Below are 22,347 nucleotides of genomic sequence, written 5' to 3' on the forward strand. Positions count from 1 at the left end.
TTTAAATGCTATGAAAGTTAAGCTATTTTAATCATTTTTATTACAAAAAATGAGTAAGTTCCATACCTTCTTTTAATTTATATGTGCAAATTTTAGATGCTTCAAAAAACATTAGTAATTTCAGGTGTCAAAAGGATTTATGCGCTGTCATTTTCCTAACTATTCCACTGTTTTTACAAACAGTATAACCACAGCGCTCAGGACAAAGCAAGAAGGTGAACTTAACTATAAGGAAATTTGATTTTTTATTACAAAGTATATACAGTGACAGACTAAGTCAGCACATTTTTATAGCAGATTATAAAACATGTTGCACACCATGGTGAACATAAATGACATCACTTAATTGTATACACATAAAATGGCTGAATGGTAAATGTTTTGTTATATATTTCACATTAAAATTTTTTAAAAATTAGTGTTGAAAAATATTTTATTTTGTAAAAATTAGCTATCACAAAATTAAACTCTCATTTTGGCTATAATAATTTGTACTAAATGATAGCAGAATACTATTAGTCTACTAAATAATAAAGTATTGTACAGGGACATCTAATAAAATTAGGAAAATGAAACATGAAAATATTTAAAATAACTCTTTCCAATAAATTTTCACTAAGATTATAAGATCAACATGTGACAATCATTCAATACTTTAAATTATTACTTCTATTTCTTTAGCAAAATTATCCAGGAAAACTAATGTGTTAACACCAACAAAAATCATGGGGGGGAAGAAAAAAACAGCTGTTCATCCTCATCAACTACCAGTAGCAGAATATCTAGGAAGCAAACTAACCTTTGTGCAAACTACTAGTACTGGAATGCCCAAGTTATGTGTAAGTGTATCTGCACCCAGAGGTAAAACCACACTGTCGTCTTTATCTTCCTGTGAAACGGTATTTCTTCTCTGAGGAGAAGCTGGGAAATCTTCTCCTGGCTCTACATATTCTTGGAAGTCTCTAATCACTGAAAATCAAATAATTTAATACATAATTTAGAAATTGCTTTATTTAAGCAGATAAAGTTACCTGCCATAGTCTAAACATACATTTTACTAAACTTTTTACTTATTTTGATAACAGAAGAAATAAAAAGGGTTCAGAAACCTATTTCAAAGACAGTACACAAACACCAGATCCACATAAGGTATTAGGAGACACAGATCAGCAATGGGTGGCTCCAAAGAGTAGGGGGTTCTACGCAGGCTTGTTCAGTCTGTGCAAAATACTTCCGGCAAGTCACAGTCTACTTTTGTCTCTCTACCTTCCGAAATTCACAAAGGGCAATGAAAGGATAAAAGAAACTATGTGTAAAAAAATAAAAGCCACCAAATAATAATAATAATAATAACCTACAATTTAAACACAGTCCTGGATGATTTTAATTTTAGAACCCTTAATCCAGCTCTCCTCCTTTCCACCCAGGCTCAATCTTGGGCCATGTTCACTTTATAATCCTGGTAAGAATTAATAAAATATTATCATTACTAATGCTGATAAAATTTTAAAACTCTTTTGTAAAATTGCCAGAACCTTCACTTAAAAAAAAAAAAAAAAGTAAATGTCCAAGAGTCTTATTAACACTGTACACTTTGAATCAGTAATTATCCTTCCAAGAATTGATTGTAAGGAGATAATCAGTCCACACAAGGGTAAGGATACAGGCTTGTTCACCATATTTAAAAGTAAAACAACAAAATTTAAATTAAATTATCCACAGCATAGAAATAGAAAAATACTGGGAAAAATACACTAAAATAAATGTTCAATGTTTTAGAAGTAAACAGTGTGCATTACTTACATAATTAGGAACAAATAAGGTAACCATGAGTCATCTTCCTTGGAATATGAAGACTGACTCGTATGAAGGAACAGTGTCCTAAACAGGTTGTAAGCCAGTCACAATTCTAAACTTTACTGAGTACAAGAGGGACTTCTGGGTTACCGAGGCAGTAAATCTTTACGGAAGTAAACTGCTCAGTCTTCCTTCCACAGAGAGGCTGGTGGGTTTGAACCGCCAACCTTCTGATTAGCAGTCAAATGGCTTAGGCACTATACCACCAGAGCTCCTTTCAAGGAACACAGGGGCATATACATACATCCTTAAGCAGCTCTGGTAGCTACTACCTTAAGTTTGCAGACTGAAATCTAACAGTGATTGCCAAATTTTATCACTCACCAGAATCTGTTAAATCACCCTTTAGAGTTTCTTACTCAGTAGTCTGGGTAAGGTCTAAGAATTTAAGTTTCTGACAAATTCCCATCTGATCCTGATATTAATGTTGCTGGTCCAGGGACTACACTTGAGAACTACTGCTATATAAACTTAGATATAACTGAACCAAACTCATTGCCTTCAAGTCGATTCCAATTCATAGTCACCCTAGAGGACAAAGTAGAACTGCCCCTTTGGGTTTCCAAGGCTGTAAATCTTTATGAAGGCAAGCTGTCTTGTCTTTCTTCCATGGAGCGGCTGATGGATTCAAACTTCCAACCTTTTTGGTTAGCAGCCAAATGCTTTAACCAGAGGGGAAAAACCAGACAGTGGCCAACAGGGAAAGAAAGATAGAATAGACATTAAAAGCATTTAGACATCTTTTTCAATGACTTAGGACTCTTTTATTTATTTATTTATTTTTATTTATTGTGATTTGGGTGAAAATTTACAGAGCAAATTCACTTTCCATACAGCAATTCACATATACTTTGTCTCATGACAACGACTTAGGACCCTTAAGTGTCTACTGTTTTCTTACATATAATCCCCGTATGCATCAATTTTTACTTAAGAGTTATTATCAGCTAACAGCAATAAAAAAAAAGGAGTATTTCTTTAGTAGTATGGAGTTCTGGTGGTGCAGTGCCTAAGGCATTTGACTGCTAACCAGAAAGCTGGCGGTTCAAACCCACCAGCCACTCCTTGAAAAGAAGACGGGGCAATCTACTTCCTAAGGATTTACCACCTTAGAAACCCAATGGGGGTTCTCCATGAGTCAGAATCGACTCGATGGCAGTAGTGTTTTGGTTTACATATTTTTAAAACAAAATACAACAAACGAAGAGTACTCAGTAAAATTTAGAATTGTGACTGGCTTACAGCCTGTTAAAAATGATCCTTATCATTTTAATGATTTCCATGTAAACTTCTAATTCACGTGGGCACATACAAAATATATACTTTGTAGATCACAAAAGCAGCCTAACATCTTTATGTTGTTAATGGCTTATCTGACATATTTCATTCTGACAAGGTTAACAGGATTGCTTTACTTATCCTAAATTTGAAAGGCTGAAACCCAACAACTGAAGAAAGACACAAATCTCTGTTCACTCTACAAGTCTATTTTCCAAAATGAACACACATAGCCTTTTGGCAAGGAGAAAGAGCACCTCTACTAAAAGAGTGTATGCCATTATGTACGTATTTCTAATTCAAAACTATACTGATACCTACCATGTCAATAAATCGAATTTCAAATATAGTAGTCACATTATGTTTCCTTCACTACACCTTACCCATTGTAAAAAAATCCCTAATGATTATTACCATCAGCAAAGACATTCCATATTTGAAATCTGTTAATATTTCTAGATTACTCACACTTTTGTTCCATTTCTTTCATTTCTTCAGGAGGAATTTTCAATTTGTCAATATGCTCTCTAATAACACTTGCCCATTTCTGTAAAGAATCCAAAGCAGTCCAAGGCTTTGACATATCAACAACCAGCATCACTAGTGTGTCCTTCAGAGAAATGGCTTCCAGTGAAAATTTAAGGAGGCCTTTGTGATACAGATCTCCATCTAAGATCCACACATTACATCTTGTTTGATCTATAGCAGACAAAAAGAAAGTTACCAAGACAACAGGATTATGTTATTTCATCATCCAACTAACAATACTGCTTGGTAGTCTACGGCATCTCCACAAAAGATGTCTACTGGCTTTGACAGGATTCAACTATTAAGTCACATCTACCAAAGATACTTCTGAAAATGATTCAACTGCCAACACAGCACCAGTATCCTCTACTTCATATTTCTGAATTCAAACTGAAATGGAGTAACATATTTATAGTCTTACCATCTCTAGATAGGGCTATACATATTCAAGATACTACATACCAAAAAGAAAACGCAAGTGATTTAGGGAAGAAAACATGGCTGATCAGAGAGAAAAGCTAGGGAGTAGATGATATTTTTATGCCAGAAAATGACATGAAAGGGGAGTCAGAAAAACAATCATAGGATAGTATTATTTCACTATCTGAAGGAAGATGAACTGAAAAATGAAGATTCTTCTAGAATGACAAGAAAGCTAAAGTCTGCACACTGGAATGCTCTAAGATGTTTACAAGTATCATGAATCCCAATCCCAAACCAATAAAACAAAAAAAACCAAAAACCAAACTCACTGCCTTCGTGTCGAACCTGACTCATAGTGACCCCTCCTTGGGTTTCCGAGGCGATATCACTACAGAAGTAGATTCCCCAACCTTCCTTCCGAGGAGTGGCTGGTGGGTCTGAACTACCAGCCTTCTTTCTGGTTAAAAGTCAAATGCCTTAGGCACTATGCTACCACCAAACCAATAAAGGTATGTCTAAACGTAATATTTACTGACAGGCATGACACAATAGGACTGATGAAAACAATACATTAAGTCAAAGACTAATGTAAGCAGCATGCCCCTCAGAAAAAACTTCAGGAAACTTATGTTGCAAATAAACGACACTCACCTTCTCTATCTTCGTCATGTACATTTAAATACAAATATTCCAATCCTCTTCCTTTCTTGTACTCCTCAATTCCCTGGATTTTTCTTATTAAGCTTGTTTTTCCAGCTCCATCTTCACCTAGACATACAAAAAATGGAAAAATCATTTACTATTATAATACAGATTATTTAGGATAGTGTCCGGTACTGCGGTGTAGTAAATTACTTAGTGTGGCTTTTCTACCCATAAGTCTTTGTAAACTCCAAGGCGGGATTTTCTATGAGCAACTGAAGAGCTCCTGATTGCTGAAGCTATCCACCTGGGTTATTTCTGTTGGGCGTGGCACAATACAATGTTCTGGGAGGTGCCCACTCTCTCTCAGGTGCTTAGAGTTCTGATGCTGTGATTGGCTAGTTTGACCACCCTTCCGGGCTCAAAAGGAGGCCTCCTAGAGGCAGAACTCTTTCTCTGACTGCTGGTGGAGGAAGACATGCTGCTGAAAGAGACACGAGCTCCTGAGACACGTGTTGCTGGGGAAGAGGCGCAAGAGGCACGCATCGCTGAGTGAGACACCAAGGGACCAGCACTGCTGGGAAAGAGACTGTGAGAGACTGTTGGCTGAGGGACGGTGGGCTGGGAGAGGGACTGAGCATTTTTCCTGAGCTTGAATTGTAGCCTGGTGCTTCCCTAATAAATCCCATAATCTGTGAGTTCTGTGTGGCCACTGCAGCGAATTATCGAACCCAGGAGAGAGGTGGTGGTGCTTTGGGAGGAACGGTTGGAGAAAGCGCTGGAAAGAGGCAGCATGTCTGGCCTCGTAGGAATAGGCCTTGGGTTACTGCTGGTGATCCTGTCTTCCTCTTGTGGGATTAGAGGAGGTCAGAATATGTGGCCTCCTTGCCATTTTTGCAGGTACCAAGTGAAAAATCCCACTGGAAACTGTCTTCAACTAAGAAGGTTGATGGAAGATAGGTAGCCATAGAGGCAAAGATGGAGGCTCCATCTCCACCAGGATTTTTTCTCCTGGTGTTTCTGCTATTCTTGTTAAATCTCATACTATCACATGCAGCTACCTCTGTGGATATTTTTCAGGGGCTGGGTCCCTAAGCGGCACGAATGGTGTGCACTCAGCTACCAACCAACCTAAAGATTGGTGATTTAAACTCATCCAGTGGTGCCATGGGAGAAAAACCTGACAATCTACTTCTGGGAAGATTAGAGCCAAGCGCCTATGAAGGTCAATTCTACTCTGTAACACATGTGATTGACATGAGTTAGAACTGATTCAATGGCAAGGTGCTTGTTTTCATGGAGGAAGCAAAGTGGGAAACCAGTTACAAGAAGCTCCATCTTGCTATCATCCTAGTTTAAACCTATGAGGAATAAGAGTCTCCCTCCTGCGTTTAGTTTAAAGAATTTCAGGAAACTGAGATTCTTAACTGCCCCTTAACTGGCCTGGTTTAGGTCATATGCACACTCATCAATCATGGAAAATGGATGGTACATCAAGATGGGCTAAGGCAGGGAATTGTGACTGTAGCCTCACCAAAAACATGAAGTTATAAAAAAATGTATAGAAGGCGAGAGGAAAAGGACTGGGTAGTGAGATGGGAAAGAAACAGTAGAGGAGAAATGTAGAACAAAATAATAGACGTAAAAAAATATTAGCAGCAGAAAATCATGTGATTTAAGCTTAGTACAAGTTTTAGAAGTTTAAAATTAGGCTAGCTAGTCAATGCTCTGTCAAGGGCTTTTTTATCCTGTGAATTTCTTTAAATGATTGCTTCATGGATTTATTACTTAGTTCTTGGGTTCCTGAAGATCCATGAGTTCTCTAAGAATTTTAAAACTGTTTTCATTTTCCTCTTAGACTCAAAAAGTTTTATTTATGATTTGGGTCTTCCAAATAACCACCATTGGAACTGAATGCTGCCACAGGACTGCAGTGCCCATTTCTACATTGGAGTTTCTAAGCCTACTGGTGCCAGGTTGAGGCTAAGTAATGCAGAACAGAGACAAGAGTAGACACACATAGGCATGCCAAACTCAAAAGTGTGCCAGAGCAGTCAATACCATATGTATTCAATTGTGCTGAGCAGACTAGTTCCTTTTATGAACCATTTTCCAATACTTCATAGCAGTAAATATAGCCTTAAGTAGGCAATAAAGAACTTGTCATTAAATGATTACTTATTTTTTAGTACTATTTTTGCAAAGTACGATTAAACCGGACCATCAAAATAACAGATTGGGGAAAAAAATGTAACAAATTGGTTTAAAAACAATGTCTATGATAATGATGATGATAATCATGCTTGAAAAGGAAATAAAGTTAACCAGTGGAAAATAAAATACATAAATAATTCTGGCTGCTGTTCAAACCCAACAGTGCCATTTAATTTCAGCAAAACATCATTTGTTACATTAATATTGTAAAGTTGAATTTTACCATTTCTATATTTTATGGTATTTAATATATAATTTGTTTGGTTTTGTAATTGTACAAAATGTATAAACAAAGAGAATTCACATCTTTACCTGAGTAGGCAGTAATGTGTTAAGACATAATGGGAGGGAAGCTACAAAAGCTTGTCTTTTTTTGAAAAGTTGATTGAGTCTGGTCTAGGACTAGAAAGAAAAGAATCAAGATTTCCTGTTTCCTGTTGTCTTTATTCTTATGGTAGACTACTTTCCTAAAAGAAGTCCTCTAAGTTAAAATTATACAGTTGAATTATGATTACCTCACATAAGCAATCTTACGTATTATAAGCAAAAATCAAGTGTCCAGCCTTATAAATTAATAAAAAAATAAGGCAGTAGTCAGGTAAAACTACATTTAATAAGACCCTGGATTTCCATTATTTCATGAATTCCTGATTTAGATGTTAGAAAGTGAAAAGATGCATATGTGAAAGTCAAAAAATGCACTTTAATCAATTAATTTTTTAAAGATTTCACATGACTCAAATACAAGGCTTTCTGAATAAAAAATATATTCATATAACAAATCACAAAACATAAGCTGATGAATAGAAATGGCAACTAGAAATAATTACTGATAATATGATTATCTTTGATGGCGTATTACAGGTGATTCTTTATAGTAACAATTTTGTTTCTTCCTTTTAACTTAGCTTATTTTCTCATTTTAATGATTTAAAAGTTAACAGAATCACAGAAGATTTTTAGCCTAAATTCATGACATCAAAAATACTGTCAGTCTTGGCTACAAATGCTCACTATTTTAGATTTGTTTCTACATGGCTGTTTCCTTTTTCTAAGTGAAAGGGTCCTACTTATCATGAAACTAGAGTTTACTCCAGAGTGAATGTTGTCCATCATATATTCACTGGACTAGTGGTTTTCTAACTTGAACATGTATTAGAATTTCCTTCAGGGCTTGTTAGAACACTAGATGGCTGGGCACCACCTGCCGAGTTTCTGATCCAGTGAATCTGGGGTTGAGTCCAAGAATCTGTATTCCTGACAAGCTCCCTGCGGTGTAGTAAATACCTGGTATGGCTTTTCTAGCTATAAGTCTTTGTAAACTCTGTGGTGGAATTTTCTGTGAGCAACTGAGGAGCTCCTGATTGTAAGTTATCCACTTGGGGTATTTCTGTTGAGAGTGGCACAAAGCAATGTCCTGGGAAGTTCGCTCTCTCTCAGGTGCTTAGAATTCTGATGTTATGATTGGTTAGTTTGGCTACTCTGCCAGGCTCAAAAGGAGGCCTCCTAGAGGCAGAAGGAGTCTCTCTGACTGCTGGCTCTGAAAGATGTGCTGCTGAGAGAAACATGCTCCTGAGAGACATGTGCTAAGAAAGAGACACAGAGAGACATGCACTGCTGGGAGAGAGAACATGAGAGACTGTTGACTGAGTGACGGCAGGCTGAGAGAGACTGAGCATTTTGCCTGAACTTGAATTGTAGCCTGGTGCTTCCCTAATAAACCCCATAATCTGTGAGTTCTGTGTGGCCATTGCAGCAAATTATTGAACCCAGCAGATAGGTGGTGGGTGCTGTGGGAACAGTTGATGTCAGGGTTGGTGAAAGGGTTAGAGGGAGGTGGCATGTCTGGCCTTGCAGGAATAGGCCTTGGGCTACTGATGGTGATCCTGTCTTCCTTTTGTGGAGTTAGAGGAGGTCAGAAGATGAGGCCTCCCTGCCCTTTAAGTACTCCCAGAGATTGCTAGCCTAGAAATCACATTTTGAAACCATGGCATTTATTAGGCATTTACTGCATTAAACCAATCAATAGAGACATCGTATGTCAAAGTTGTTGTCCTCTAGGAGTCTATAAATTGGAAAGGGAAAACAAAAGGAGATAATTTCAAGATACTGTTATCAGGACTACATTAGAGATATACAATGGGGCAGTGATGGGTCAGCGGCAGAATAATCACTTTCTATGTGGGAAACTCACGTTCAATTCCTAGAGAAAATACTTCATGCATAGCCAGCACCCATGTGTCAGTGGAGGCTTGCAAATTTCAGTGGAACTACCAGACTGAGACTAGCGGTAATTTACCTCCAAAAACCAGCCAGTGAAAACCCAGTGGATCACAACTGTCCAATTTGCAACTTCCAAAAAGGATCATGAAGATGGCCCCAAATGGGATGGCATAGGACTGGGTACTGTTTTGTTCTGTTGTGCATGGGATTGCCATGGGTCAGGGGTTGACTCAAATGGCAGCTAACAACAAAAGATATGCAATAAATCAGGAAGGCAGCCCAGAGGAGAAAGAGCCTGGTTTTACTTGGACATCAGAAAGGCCTTTGCTGAGAAGGTAACACCTGAGCCAAATTTTGTAAAGTTAATGGAGCATGGAGAGTTAGTCATTCTAGGAAGTAACAAAAGCATGCACAGAGAGTTGCCTGAAAACAAAGGTGTGTCCTTTTGGAAAGGACAAACAATTCAGAATGCATGAGGAGAAAAGGAGGCAGAAGGTGAGAATGAAAAGGGAAGGGTAAATCATGAAGGGAGTCTTATGTTAGGCTGAGAAGGTTAGACTTTATCCTACAGATGATGGGGAGCCACTGCTAGATTTTAGGTATTTTAGAAAGATTGCCATGGCAAAAGAGTGGATGACTGACTGACTGGGATAAGTTTAGGAGTAAGGAGACCAGACAATGAACATATTACAGGAGGCCTAGAAAGAAATGGGGCAGGCCTGAACTAAGGCACTGGCAGTGGGGGACTGGGACAGCTGGACTCAAAGGCTAAGTCGGTTTAGAGAAGAATGAAGATGTACAAAAGACCTTTCCCCTGAGGCACCTTTGGGTGACCTCTTTCTCACTTCAAATACTGTATATCACCTCTACTAGTAGGCCTTCCCTGAGCCTCATATTTAAAATGATAATTTCTCAGTATTCCTTATTTTTCTCCACTGAACTTATTAACAGGAGCTCTGGTGATATAGTGCTTAAGGCATCTGACTGCTAACCAGAAGGCTGGCAGATTCAAACCCACCAGCCACTCCTCAGAAGGAAGATTGGGGAATTTATTTCCATAGAGATACCACCTCTGAAACCCAAGCAGGGGTCACTGTGAGTCCAAATGACTCGACAGCAATGAGTTTGGGTTTTTTTTGGTTTGAACTAACTAACATAATATGTATTTTATTTACTTTATGTTCCCGTCCCTCCCTGCCCCAATCTCAAAAGCATGATCCGAGGAACGAGCATTTTTGTCTGTTTTGTTCACTGCTGTATCCCAGTGCCTACTGATTTTGCTCCTTTCATAGCAAAATGTGTATTTCTAAACAAGGCAGCCATAACAGATCTTGTCTTAAACAACAAAAAGTACTCTCAATTCAACTGTAGCATAAATGTTAACCTGAGTTTCACAAATCTGAGTCCTCATTAAATATTGCCCCCTAGCTCTGGTAGCACAGTGCCTAAGGCATCTGACTTCTAACCAGAAGGCTGGTGTTTCAAACCCACCAGCCATTCATCAAAAGGAAGGTTAGGCAATCTACTTTCGTAGTGATACTGCCTGGGAAACCCAAGGACAGGTTACTATGAGTTGGGTTCAACTTGACAGCAGACAGTTTTCTTTTTTTTTTTTCCTGGTTTCTCTGTGGGCTTCCTCTGAGTGATGGGGGGATTTGTTCTTATTCTATTGATTCCACTTCAAAGAATTGGAAAGTTTATTTTACCGTACTGGTAACTTCTTCTCTGCTGGAATTCTAAATTATGATAAATGAGCATTTTAAGATTCACAATCTCTGAATCCACTGTAAGACAAACTGTAAGACACTGAATTTGAATAAGAAAAGAACATACTGTCAGATAAATACATATGCTAAACACAGTAGTTTGAGATTTTTTTCCTACCCTGTAACTTCAAAATCTCTCACCTCTGGTACCAAGTTAAAAGTGGTCACATTGAGAAAAAGAACATTTCATAAACAGCATATGAGAGCTGTTAAAGAACTCAAATGAACTTCCCTTTGCTTACAGATGAGGAAACTGAGGCCAAGGCCACAATCACAATGACTGAGAGCAGCATGGCAAGAATCCAAGCCACTCAAGAGAATCCAAGTCAAATTTCTCAAGAACGCAATTCCCTTTAGCTCTGGTGACAGAGTGCCTAAGGCATTTGACTGCTAACCAGAAGGCTGGTGGTTCAAACCCACCAGCCACTCTGCAGAAAGAAGACTGGCCAATCTACTTACATAAAGACTTACCACCTTGGAAACCCAATGGGGTTTGCTATGAGTTGGAATCAACTCGATGACAGTCAGTTTGTTTTTTTTTTTCCTGAATTTTAGCTCTCAGGCAAAGGAATGAGGAACAAACAGAGGACTACCTTACTCCCAAAAGTAACAGTGCTTGGCAAACAGAAGGGTCTCAAAATGTCTTAAGTATTTTGCTTATTGAAAGAAAATATTTGGGGGAGCAAAATTTCTATCAACTACTCTTCTCTCCTTTGTCATCTGTCATATCTAATAATGTTTGGAAGTTACTGTTGGTTGAAAGCTGCATATTCTTATTTTACACTGTCTGTAAGCCTCTTCTTCTTTTCACAGGTCTTAAACCTCAGTTATAATAAAGAACGCTGGTGGTGTAGTGGTTAAGGCATTTGGCCTTTAACCAAAAAGGCCAGTAGTTTGAACTCACCAGCTACTCTGTGGAAGAAAGATGAGGCATCCGTAAAGATTTACAGCTTTGGAAACCCAACAGGGGTCACTGTAAGTCAGATTCAACTCGACAGCAGTAAGTTTGAGCAAAACCTCAGTTTTAATGACAGTATTCTCCAGCTTTTACTTTCTCTACTCGTAAATGCATTCCTACATGATTTGTCTTGAAGGCAAACATGGACATCTGAAAAGAGAACCATTTCAAAACTCTACAAGGTTAATGAAAACAAAGGTTCTTTAAGCAAAATCTCATTTTTTAAAAAAATCTATTATTTTAAGGAATCTTATCAGAGGTATTTGCAAAGAGGTAGTCTTGTTCTATCTAGGGTTATATAGATCTTCCAATCATATTACATGTTAGAACATTTTTCTCTTTTTATGTCTTTATGTGAAAAAAGCTTGTTGTTGTTGTTGTTATGTGCCGTCGAGTCAGCCCCGACTCATAGCAACCCCCTCCTTGGGTTTCCGAGGCAGTATCACTACGGAAGTAGGATTGCCCAACCTTCCTTCCGAGGAGTGGCTGGTGGGTTTGAACCGCTAGCCTTCTGGTTAGCAGTCAAGTGCTTTAGCCACTACGCTACCAGAGCTCCTGAAAAAAGCTTAGTAATCCATAAAAAAATCCAAACCAAACTCACTGTAGTCGAGTTGGTCCCGACTCATAGAGCTCTCTTCTTAGATTTCTGAGGCAGTATAGCTCTGCAGAAGTAGAATGGCCAACCTTCCTTCTGAGGAGTGACTAGTGGGTTTGAACCACAAGCCTTCCGGTTAGCAGTCAAATGACTTAGACACTACACCTGACCAGAGCTCCTTGTTAATCCACAAACAATGCAATGCAACACACTGCCATGAAGTCAGATCCGACTCATAGCGACCCCTCCCTGGGTTTCCAAGGCAATAACACTATGGAAGTAGATTGCCCAACCTTCCTTCCAAGGAGTGGCTGGTGGTGTTAAGCCATAGCTTCCTATAAATTCTCTTCTTCCTAAAAATACATGCCATTCAACATTGAACAGTCACTAAATTCATGTTGCTACTGTTGGTGGTGGCTGCTATCAAGTCAATTCCAACTCATGGTGACCCCAGATGTGCAGAGTAGAATTGTGCCATCAGATTTTCAAGGCTGTGATATTTTGGAAACAAATTGCCATGCCTATCTTCTGATGATCTCTGGGTAAATTCGAACCACCAATCTTTCAGCTAGTAGTCGAGCACTTAAATGTCTGCACCACCCAGGGAATCCAATAAATTCATTACACTGCAATCCATTTCCCATCCTGCAGTGGAGTGACCTTCCTAAAACAATTTCATCATGCCATTCATCCTTTTAAGATCCTTCAGGGGATTCTAATTAATGATATGCTTACTGAAGTATTTTGAGAGATGTGTAATGATATCTGCAACTTACTTTGAAATGCATCAAAAAAATGGATCAAATGGTGAGACATGTGATAAAGCAAATTTACTTAAATGTTAATTGCAGAATCTAGGTTGGGGCAAATGAGCATCAAATGTTCCTTCAACTTTTCTGCACGTTTGAAATTTTTCTTAAAATGTCAGGGGAAAAAAGCAAAACACAAAACCTCTTCAGGGGCTCTTTGCTGCTCTTGCAGTAAAGGGTCAACTGGAAAGGCCAACGCCCCTTATAGGTCCTTTATCTTCTTCTGCCCATATCTCACCATGCCTCATCCCCCACAGGTTAGGCTCTAGCAATCTCCACAAGTTCTTCCACCTCAATCTTCATATAGGCTATTAGGTCCCTTCCTCCACCTCACCTGAGAGAACCCTAGCTTATCCTTCTGGTCTCAATTTTGTTTCCTCTAGGAAGCTTTCTGTGACCCCAGTCCGGTTAAGCATTCTCTCCTTTGTACACTCCCAAAGACACCGTACTGCAGTGTGCCAGCTCATTTGTCTGTTTCTTCCAGCACACTATAAACTATCAAGCCCGTTCCCTTCATTCAACAAATATTCTTTGAGTAGGTTCCCTGAACAAGTAAGCAGGAAATAAACTCCTTGCTTTGTAAGGAGATTACAGGCAAGAAACTGTCTTATTCTTATCTAAAAAGTACTGTCCTGGCTTACTCACCAGAAACCACACCATATGCATAAAAAGTCCTTTACTAACGTTCTTATTTATTAGTCACAGCCACAGTCTCTATTTTCATTACTATACTTCATTTGTTACTGCTTGTCTTGGGTCTTTACCAGAATCTATTCAAATAATTCATTACTCACATTTATAAAATTCAAGTGGCCACCTCTCATTAGTAACAGATTAACAGTATAAGCTCATAACACATACCTCCTTAGCTAGACTTAAGAAAATGTTTTCTAATCATTAGACTGAGTTGTTGGTCTTTAACCTTGCCAAGGCAAGCTGGACTGTGAAAATATTTAAAGGTCCACCATGAACCCTTTCTATTCTACCATGCAGTTAAGAGGAATGTTTAAATTCTGGACACCTAACCTTTGGCATTGACAGACATTGAAAAATCACCTTTAAGGTCAAAGCATACAAAAACAAAAGTCACTAAATTTCAAGGGTTTTTTTTTTGGAAAATAAAACAGAGAAACTAATACTTTGAGGAGTAAAATAAAACAAAGGAAGAGTAATTACATACATACATACATCATTGTGCAAATAATATATCTTTAAAGTGGCATGTAAAGCAATGAGGCCTGTGTGGCTTCACACAATGCTGAAAAAATTCATCTACCTGTCTTCTATAAACTGCAAGAAGATTCCTCTCTAATTCTTCGGCCTATGGCTGGCAGTGAAAGAAACACACCACTTTTAAGTCTGCCAGCCAAATATTTAATGATCTGTAAACATATACTCATACAAGTAAAGAGTTCTTGTTTCAACAAACTAAGATGAAAGCCTTTCAATAAAGTAAAGAACCCGTTAGGTTTTGATGTTAAAATTATCTCTAAATATTTCATCTAAATTTACATTTTTATACACTAGAGTTTCTTAATGAGGGCAAATTTTAAGTGTGTTTTCAAAACCGAAAAATCTCATTAGATCAAAGACTATTATAACAAAATTATCTTCATGTCCACCACCTGTCTGTCAGTTTGTCATACTGCAGTGGCTTACATGTTGCTGTGATGCCAGAAGCTATGCCACCAAGATCAACATGTCAGTAGGGTCAGCCACAGTGGACAGTTTTCAGTAAAGCTTCCAGACAAAGAAAGAGTAGGAAGAAGAACCTGGTGATTTACTTTGAAAAAAAGACTCTCCACTAAAAATCTTATGGATAGCAGCAGAACATTGTCTGATAATAGTGCTGGAAGATGAGCCCCTCAGGTTGGAAGATACTCAAAACACAACTAGGGAAAAGTTGCCTCTTCAAAGGAGAGTTGATTTTGATGATGTGGATGGAGTAAAACTTTCAGGATCTTCATTTTGCTGATGTGGCACAGCTTGAAATGAAAAGAAACCACTGCAAACATCCACTAGTAACTGGACAATGCAATGTACAAAATATTAATCAAGTAAAACTTTAATATGGATTATACCTCAATGTAAAGAAAGCAAAAGTCCTCAAACTGGATCAAATAAGTAGTATCATGATAAATGGAGAAAATATTGAAGCTGTCAAGGATTTAATTTCACTTGGATCCACAATCAAAGCCCATGGAAGCAGAAGTCTAGAAATCAAACGACAGTTACCACTACCAATTGCTCTGACCAGGAACACAATAAAAGGTCCTGGTTACAGTGGGTGAAAAAGGTAGAACAAAATTCAAATTCATAAAAAAGCCCAGACTTGGGAGGAAACACTACAAAAATTAAGAACAACAACAACAACAACAAAACAGACTTATTGGTCTGATAGAGACGGAACCCCGAGAGACTACTGCCACCTGAACTCTTTAGGAAGGTAAAAACCATTTTTATCTTGCTGGCCATACAAAAAACAGGCCATGAGCTGAAACCCTGTCCTAATGGATGGACTAAAGGAAGAAAGGTTTGCTGATCTGGCTACAGTGAAATTCTCCACAGCAAATAATCCTGTACTCCAAATAACTGTCTGGACCTTGTCCAAATAAATCATTCTCTGTGAGCCAAGTATAGGATTCAAGCACTTAACAAAACTTCTGTTTTACCACAGAACAATGACCATCAATTCTCACTTCTTCTCAGCTCCATTTAAAACCAAATTGTTTGAAAATAGAGAATGGTAACAGTTGAACAACATGAAAACATAATTAATATCACTGAATTTTATCTGTGAAGAAGGCTGAAATAGACAATCTTGTTACATATGTATTTACTGCAATTAAAAATAAAATAGCAACAATGTCACAATAGCTGTGTAAAATGAGGCAAGTTGAGTAATTCCATTTGCCTTCATCTTCTAAGTAGAGGGGCGTAAGACAAAACCTCCACTATGGAGACCTATTTAAAGGTCAATGACTATTATCATGCATTTACTACTTGATACGAAACTCCTTCCTAAGATATTTAAAACATCTTTTAAAAAGGTACATAAAAACATGAACCATGTGAAAATGAGCAGTCAAATCAAAACCTCTAACTACATACAGTATAATACTCCACTGCTATTGAGTCAATTCTGACTCATAGCAACCCCCGTTGGGTTACCAAGGCAGTAAATCTTTATTAATAAACATTTCCAGTGTATACTACTGCTATAAGTGTTTTACAAACATTATCTTATCTGATCCTCACAATAATCCTTAAAGGTGAACAATATTATCCAAAAGATTATGCAATTTGTTGAAGAAAGGCTAGAATTTTAATCCAGAGCCAGTGCTCCTAGACACTATATGACACTGCTCCTTTCTTGTTCCTGGAGCAGCCACTTAAGATAAACAGGAAAGACAGTAGGTAAAACTAAGACATAGTAAGTACCCTCCCCCTCCTCTTCCTCATATTCCTCTCTTGCCATAGACGGCTGAAATACTACACTCTTCTTGCTCTGCAAGGGTTTGTGCGCCCTTTATCTCTGTTGGGTACATTAGGAGCTCTGGTGGTGTAGTGCCTAAGGCACTTGACTGCTAACCAGAAGGCTGGTGGTTCAAACCCACCATCCACTCCTAGGGAGGAAGACTGGGCAATCTACTTCAGGAAAGACATCGCCTTGGAAATCCAAGGAGGGGTTGCTGTGAGTTGGATCCAACTCGACAGCAGTGCATTTGTTTTTCGGTTTGTTGGCTACATTAAGATCCACAGCACCATGATAAGCACAGAAAAGGGAATTCCAGCCTTCCAAGTCCCTTCATCATTCAAACAAGAAATCAATTACAATTTTTATTTGGCCTTGCATGATGTAAACTAATTCATCCTATTCTCTTTGAAAGCTCTGATAATGAGACATGAAGGTTGTACACAGGAACTATTTTTAAGCTCGGATCTTCTGCACAGCCTTCCACACATCATCTGGAAGACTGGCAGGGGGTGTTTTCAATCTGCTCCTCACTGTACAGAGGGCTTCTCCTCCTTCAGGGGGCAAGAGCAAGGAGAGGCTGCTAACCAACAGCAGCAGCTGCACCTTGAAGATTATAAACAAAAATTCACACATGCCTGTCCAAGACTACATCCTTCTAATATGCTAAGGTGTTACGCTTATATAGTGGAAAGATCACATCCTTTGGAGTTAGACAAATCCTAGTTAAGCTATGTAACCCAGGGCTCAAAAATACACCTGTAAAACAGTAAACATGCTTCTACCTAATAAAGCACCTAGCATAGCACCCAACTCAAGGAACATGCACAGTGAATGATAGCTCCCATCTCTTCAGTGGGCATTACCTTTGGATAACATTCAGCAGCCACAATCCATTAAAAAATGGAACTTACTATCTTTTATCATTCCACTAACTCCCACAGACTAACTAGACATGACTAAAAAACAATGAAGTTAATTAAATAAACATTTACAAAGGCCCTGGTAGCATAATGATTAAGTGCCTGGTTGCCAACCAAAAGGTCACTGGTTTGTACTTACCAGCCACTCAAGGGGAGAAAGATGTAGCAGCAGTCTGCTTCCACAAACAGCCAGGGAAACACTATGTGGCAATTCTACCCTGCTATCAGTTGGAACTGACTGAATGACAATGACTTAAAATTTTTTTTTTTTTTTAGTTCTAATCGTTACTAACAGTCCCTAAGAAGCTCTGGTAGCACAATGCCTAAGGCATCTGATTGCTAACCAGAAGGCTGGTGGTTCAAATCTACCAGCCACTTTTCAGAAGGAAGGTTGGGCAATCTGCTTCCATAGTGATACCACCTTGGAAACCCAAGGAGGGGCCATTGTGAGTCGAAATCGACTCAACGGCAGTGAGTTTTTTTTTTTTTAAAGGCAATAATTAAAATGAGTAATACTTAGTACAGGTAATGATACACATACTGATGGTGAGAATATAAAATGCCACAACTTTTCTTGAAAACTGTAAATACATGTTATCGCTGTTAGGTGCCATCAATTCAGCTCTGACTCATGGTGACCTTATGTGCAACAGAATAAAATAGTGCCCAGTCCTGCATCATCTTCATGACTGTTGGTATGTTTTGAGACTACTGTTGTAGTTATTGTGTAGCGCCTACCAACCTAGGCAGCTTGCACTATATTAGACAATATTCCATTGTGGTCCATAGGGTTTCACTGGCTAATTTTCAAAAGTACATTGTCAGGTCATTCTTCCTAGTCTGTCTTAAGTCAGGAAGCTCTGCTGAAATCTGTCTACCATAGATAATCCTGCTGGTACTGAAAAACAAGTGGCATAGCTTCTAATATCATAGCAACATGCACACTATGACAAACGGATAGATGGTGGGGCAACATATAGATTGATTTATATGCTTTAGATTCAGCATTTTCACTTCTAGGAATTTGTCCTGAAGATAATACTGGACAAGTAGAAAACGACGTGTACAATGAAGTGTTTCACAGTATCATTTATAACATTAAAGAAAAATCTATCCATGAATTATTAATATGATATAGCCTTATATACTTTTCAACCAAGAAAGGGATAAATTAATATCTATCAATTACCATGAAAAAAGCCTGATATATGAAGTAAAATCAGATTACAAAATAGTATATAATGTGTGACTACTTTTGTTCAAAAAAATACACAGAAAAAGTCTGAAAAATGAGTAACAATTCTCTCCAGGTGGTAGGTTCATGCATTATTTTCATTTTATTCTCTCCACTCATTTCTGTACGTTATTTTCCTCTCTTTCCCCAGCAAGAAACATGCATTACTTTTATAATTCGAAATAGTGAGTTCTAATTTTAAGAAGAAAGCGTTTGAGACATTTTTTAGTTCTTTTAATCCCATGAAGTATGATATAATCTCAGGTTTGTGTCAGAAGTCATAATATGCCAACAATCCCACAATATCCAATGGCAAAAAAAGAGCTGACTCCCAGGTCTTGGGCCTCTAGTCAGGACTCCTTGCACCATATCTGAGATGCCTTGGTCCTTTTCACCAGGTTTTAGCTAATGCAACATATTGTCTCAGCCCAGTGTTCCTCCTCACCTTACGTAGCAAAATTTACTCAGATACCATCTTTTCCACAAAATCTGATATATTTGCTACTTCTCTGAGCCTCTTCTCAACAGGAGTTTTTAAGCTCCTGGAGGGCACAGACTGGGTCTTGGCCCTGTTTTTCCCAGATGACTCAGCAATGTTTTATGCAGAACAAGCTTCTATTGAGTATTTGATGAACAAGTGAATAAAGAAGTAATTAGTAAGATCTTTCTAAGAGTCACTGCCCTGATTTTACAAAAAAAAAGAAAATAAGGCCAAAAAAGATTAGCCCATGGTCACTCACTCACTAGTGATAAAGTCCCATGCAAAACACCGTCCCTCCTTTCTTTTTCAGAATTCAAGGTTCCTTTCTGTTTTACATTTCCAAAGTGCCTTTGCTGACACTCTTTCTCACATGGACCTCACATCAGCTGAATTATCACTCTACTGGCCTACATCTATGGCACTTCCAGGTCTGTTTTCGATGGCTGCACTGAGGGAAATACCATGAACTCCTTTTAACACTTCTTAAACCCATGTTCAGACTATATCTTTACCTGGAACAACAATAATACTGGAAGTAAAAGCTGTTCATCATTCATCCAACATTTATTCACTAAGTGCCCATTATGTGCTAAACACCATATTCTGTAAACCAGAAATCTCTATTAACTGGCATCTCTTCTCACTGATAAAACTAATGCCCATAATAACCTAAAACAGGGGTCTACAAACTTCAGCACATAAATCAAATCTCGGTGTCACCTGTTTTTGTAAACAAAGTTTTACTGAAACACTGCCACCTTCATTTTTATATACTATATATGGTTGTTTTCCAGTAATATATCAGACAGTATTTCACTGCTATTCTTAAGATTTTCACTGGCCAATGCTTTGAGAAGTAGATAGACGACCTCTTCTTCTTCCGAGTCTGTCTTAGTGTAGAAGCTCCCCTGAAACCTATACACCATGAGTAACACTACTGGCATTTGAGACACCAGTGGAATAGCTTTCAGTCTCACAGCAACATGCAAGCCATCACAGTATGACAAATCGATGAACAACTTTGTCTCCCTTACTTGTTCCAAACCGCTCCGCTCATAAATCAATTCTGGAAGAAGTGCAGCCAGAATGCTCTTTGGAAGCGAGAATGGCCAGATTTTGTCTCATGTACTTTGGTCACACTGTCAGAAGGGACCATTCTCTTAAGAAGGATATCATGCTTGGTAAAGTGGAGAGTCAACGAAAAAGGGGAAGGCCTTCAACAAGATGGACTGACACAGTGGCTAGAACAATGGGCTCAGGTATAGTGATTGTGAGGCCTGCACATAATATTGCTATGAATCGGAGACAATCCAACAGCACCTAACAACAATGTTGTCGTTTTGGGGCTATAAGGGTTGAGCTGAATATCTGCAACAGAGACTGTATGGCTCACAAAGTCTAACTTACTCTCTGGCCCTTTATTTGTCTCAAAACATTCTATGTTTGGTATATATTCAGTAGTAACAGACAATTTGAAAACAAACAAAAAACCTAAAACTCACAGCCACTGAGTCGATTCTGACTCACAGAACCCTTAGGACAGAGCAGAACTGCCCAATAGGGTTTCCAAGGCTGTAAATGTTTATGGAAGCAGACTGCTTCATCTTTCTCCTGCAGAGTGGCTAGTAGGTTCGAACCGCCGACCTTCTGGTTAGCAACTGAATCCTTAAATCACTGTGTCACCAGAACTCATATAACAGACATGAAATTTTTTTAATTAATCCCTGAAAATCACCAATTTAATATACAGTGAAACTTGTGGGAGCTGGAACTTGACAGCCTTGTTTTTCCAGGTCTGACAAGTTCTCTGACTTTGATAGGGTATACTTTTATTACTTTTCCATTGCTCTCTATTACTGGAAAATATCTACATTTTCTTTCTCTGACAGGTTTCTGCTTTAACACAGGTTCCAGCTTTCACAGGTTTTACTATATATGGTAATACTCAATTTTTTGCATTCAATTCCCACAACCAATCACAGCAGAAAACGGCATTAACGTACTTCAACTAGTAATTGTTTCCCACAAGTCACAGAACTTTGATGATCTTTAATCGCAGCTCCTCACAAGATTAATAGTTTCAGACTGAATAATATATTTTTAAAGTCAGCCCTCAGGTGGAAAACCATCCACTCTCTTAAAGAGTAGGAGCTCTGGTAGCATAGTGCCTAAGGCACTTGACTGCTAACCAGAAGGCTGGCAGTTCAAACCCACCAGCCACTCCTCGGAAGGAAGATGGGGCAATCTACTTCCATAGAGATACTGCCTCGGAAACCCAAGGAGGTGTCGCTATGAGTCGAGTCCAACTTAATGGCATGTAACAACAACAACTCTTAAACAGTTACAAGTTACTACTTCTCTGAACAGATTTCCAGCTCCACTGTATGTATCTTGAGATTTTTTACATGCAGTAATTCAAGTACAACAGAGACTAATTTTGTTCCTAAAAAAGAATATTGTTTCAAATACACTTTCTGATGATGCTCAGTAATTTGTGGGACTTTTTTGGCTGCACACTACCCTAGGCTAGTGGCTTCAGGGAATAAGCAATATAGACTAGATTGCTACTCTGTGGAATCAAACAGCCTACACCTACAAAGAAATACTTTATCAATTTTAGCCCAACTGCAAATTGTCTTCAAATCATTTCTTTGAAAATGTTTAATACAAGTTTTAGAACTGCATTAAAAAAAGTATACAATGTCAGCTCTGACAAGACTTCAGGGATCACTAAATCCAACTTACAGGTTAGAAAGATGAGGCTTAAATAACTTGCTGAAGGGCCAACTAAACTCATTGCTGTTGAGGCAATTCTAACTTAGGGCAACCCCACGTGTTACAGAAGAAAACTGATCTGTTAAGGTTTTCTTTGATGTAATCTTTACAAAAGCAGATCTCCAGGCCTTTCTTCAGCAGCACCACGGTGTGTGTGTGTGTGTGT

The 22,347-nt window shown here is 38.4% G+C and overlaps 1 protein-coding gene across 1 annotated transcript in view; it reads right to left on the bottom strand.

Annotated features, from left to right (window-relative positions):
* The window catches only part of DYNC1LI1 (dynein cytoplasmic 1 light intermediate chain 1), a 47,044-nt gene that overhangs the window by 17,344 nt on the left and 7,353 nt on the right, over window positions 1-22,347 (bottom strand). The window contains exons 3-5 of the mRNA XM_007948637.2: window positions 4,738-4,854; window positions 3,604-3,834; window positions 800-969 (exon numbers count right to left, since the gene is read on the bottom strand). Of these exons, the coding sequence (XP_007946828.1) occupies window positions 800-969; window positions 3,604-3,834; window positions 4,738-4,854 (518 nt within the window). The remainder of the gene's footprint in view (window positions 1-799; window positions 970-3,603; window positions 3,835-4,737; window positions 4,855-22,347) is intronic.

The sequence above is a fragment of the Orycteropus afer genome, unplaced genomic scaffold, assembly GCF_000298275.1.
Source record: "Orycteropus afer afer isolate SDZICR_OR568_19922 unplaced genomic scaffold, OryAfe1.0 scaffold00218, whole genome shotgun sequence".
NCBI lineage: Eukaryota > Metazoa > Chordata > Mammalia > Tubulidentata > Orycteropodidae > Orycteropus > Orycteropus afer.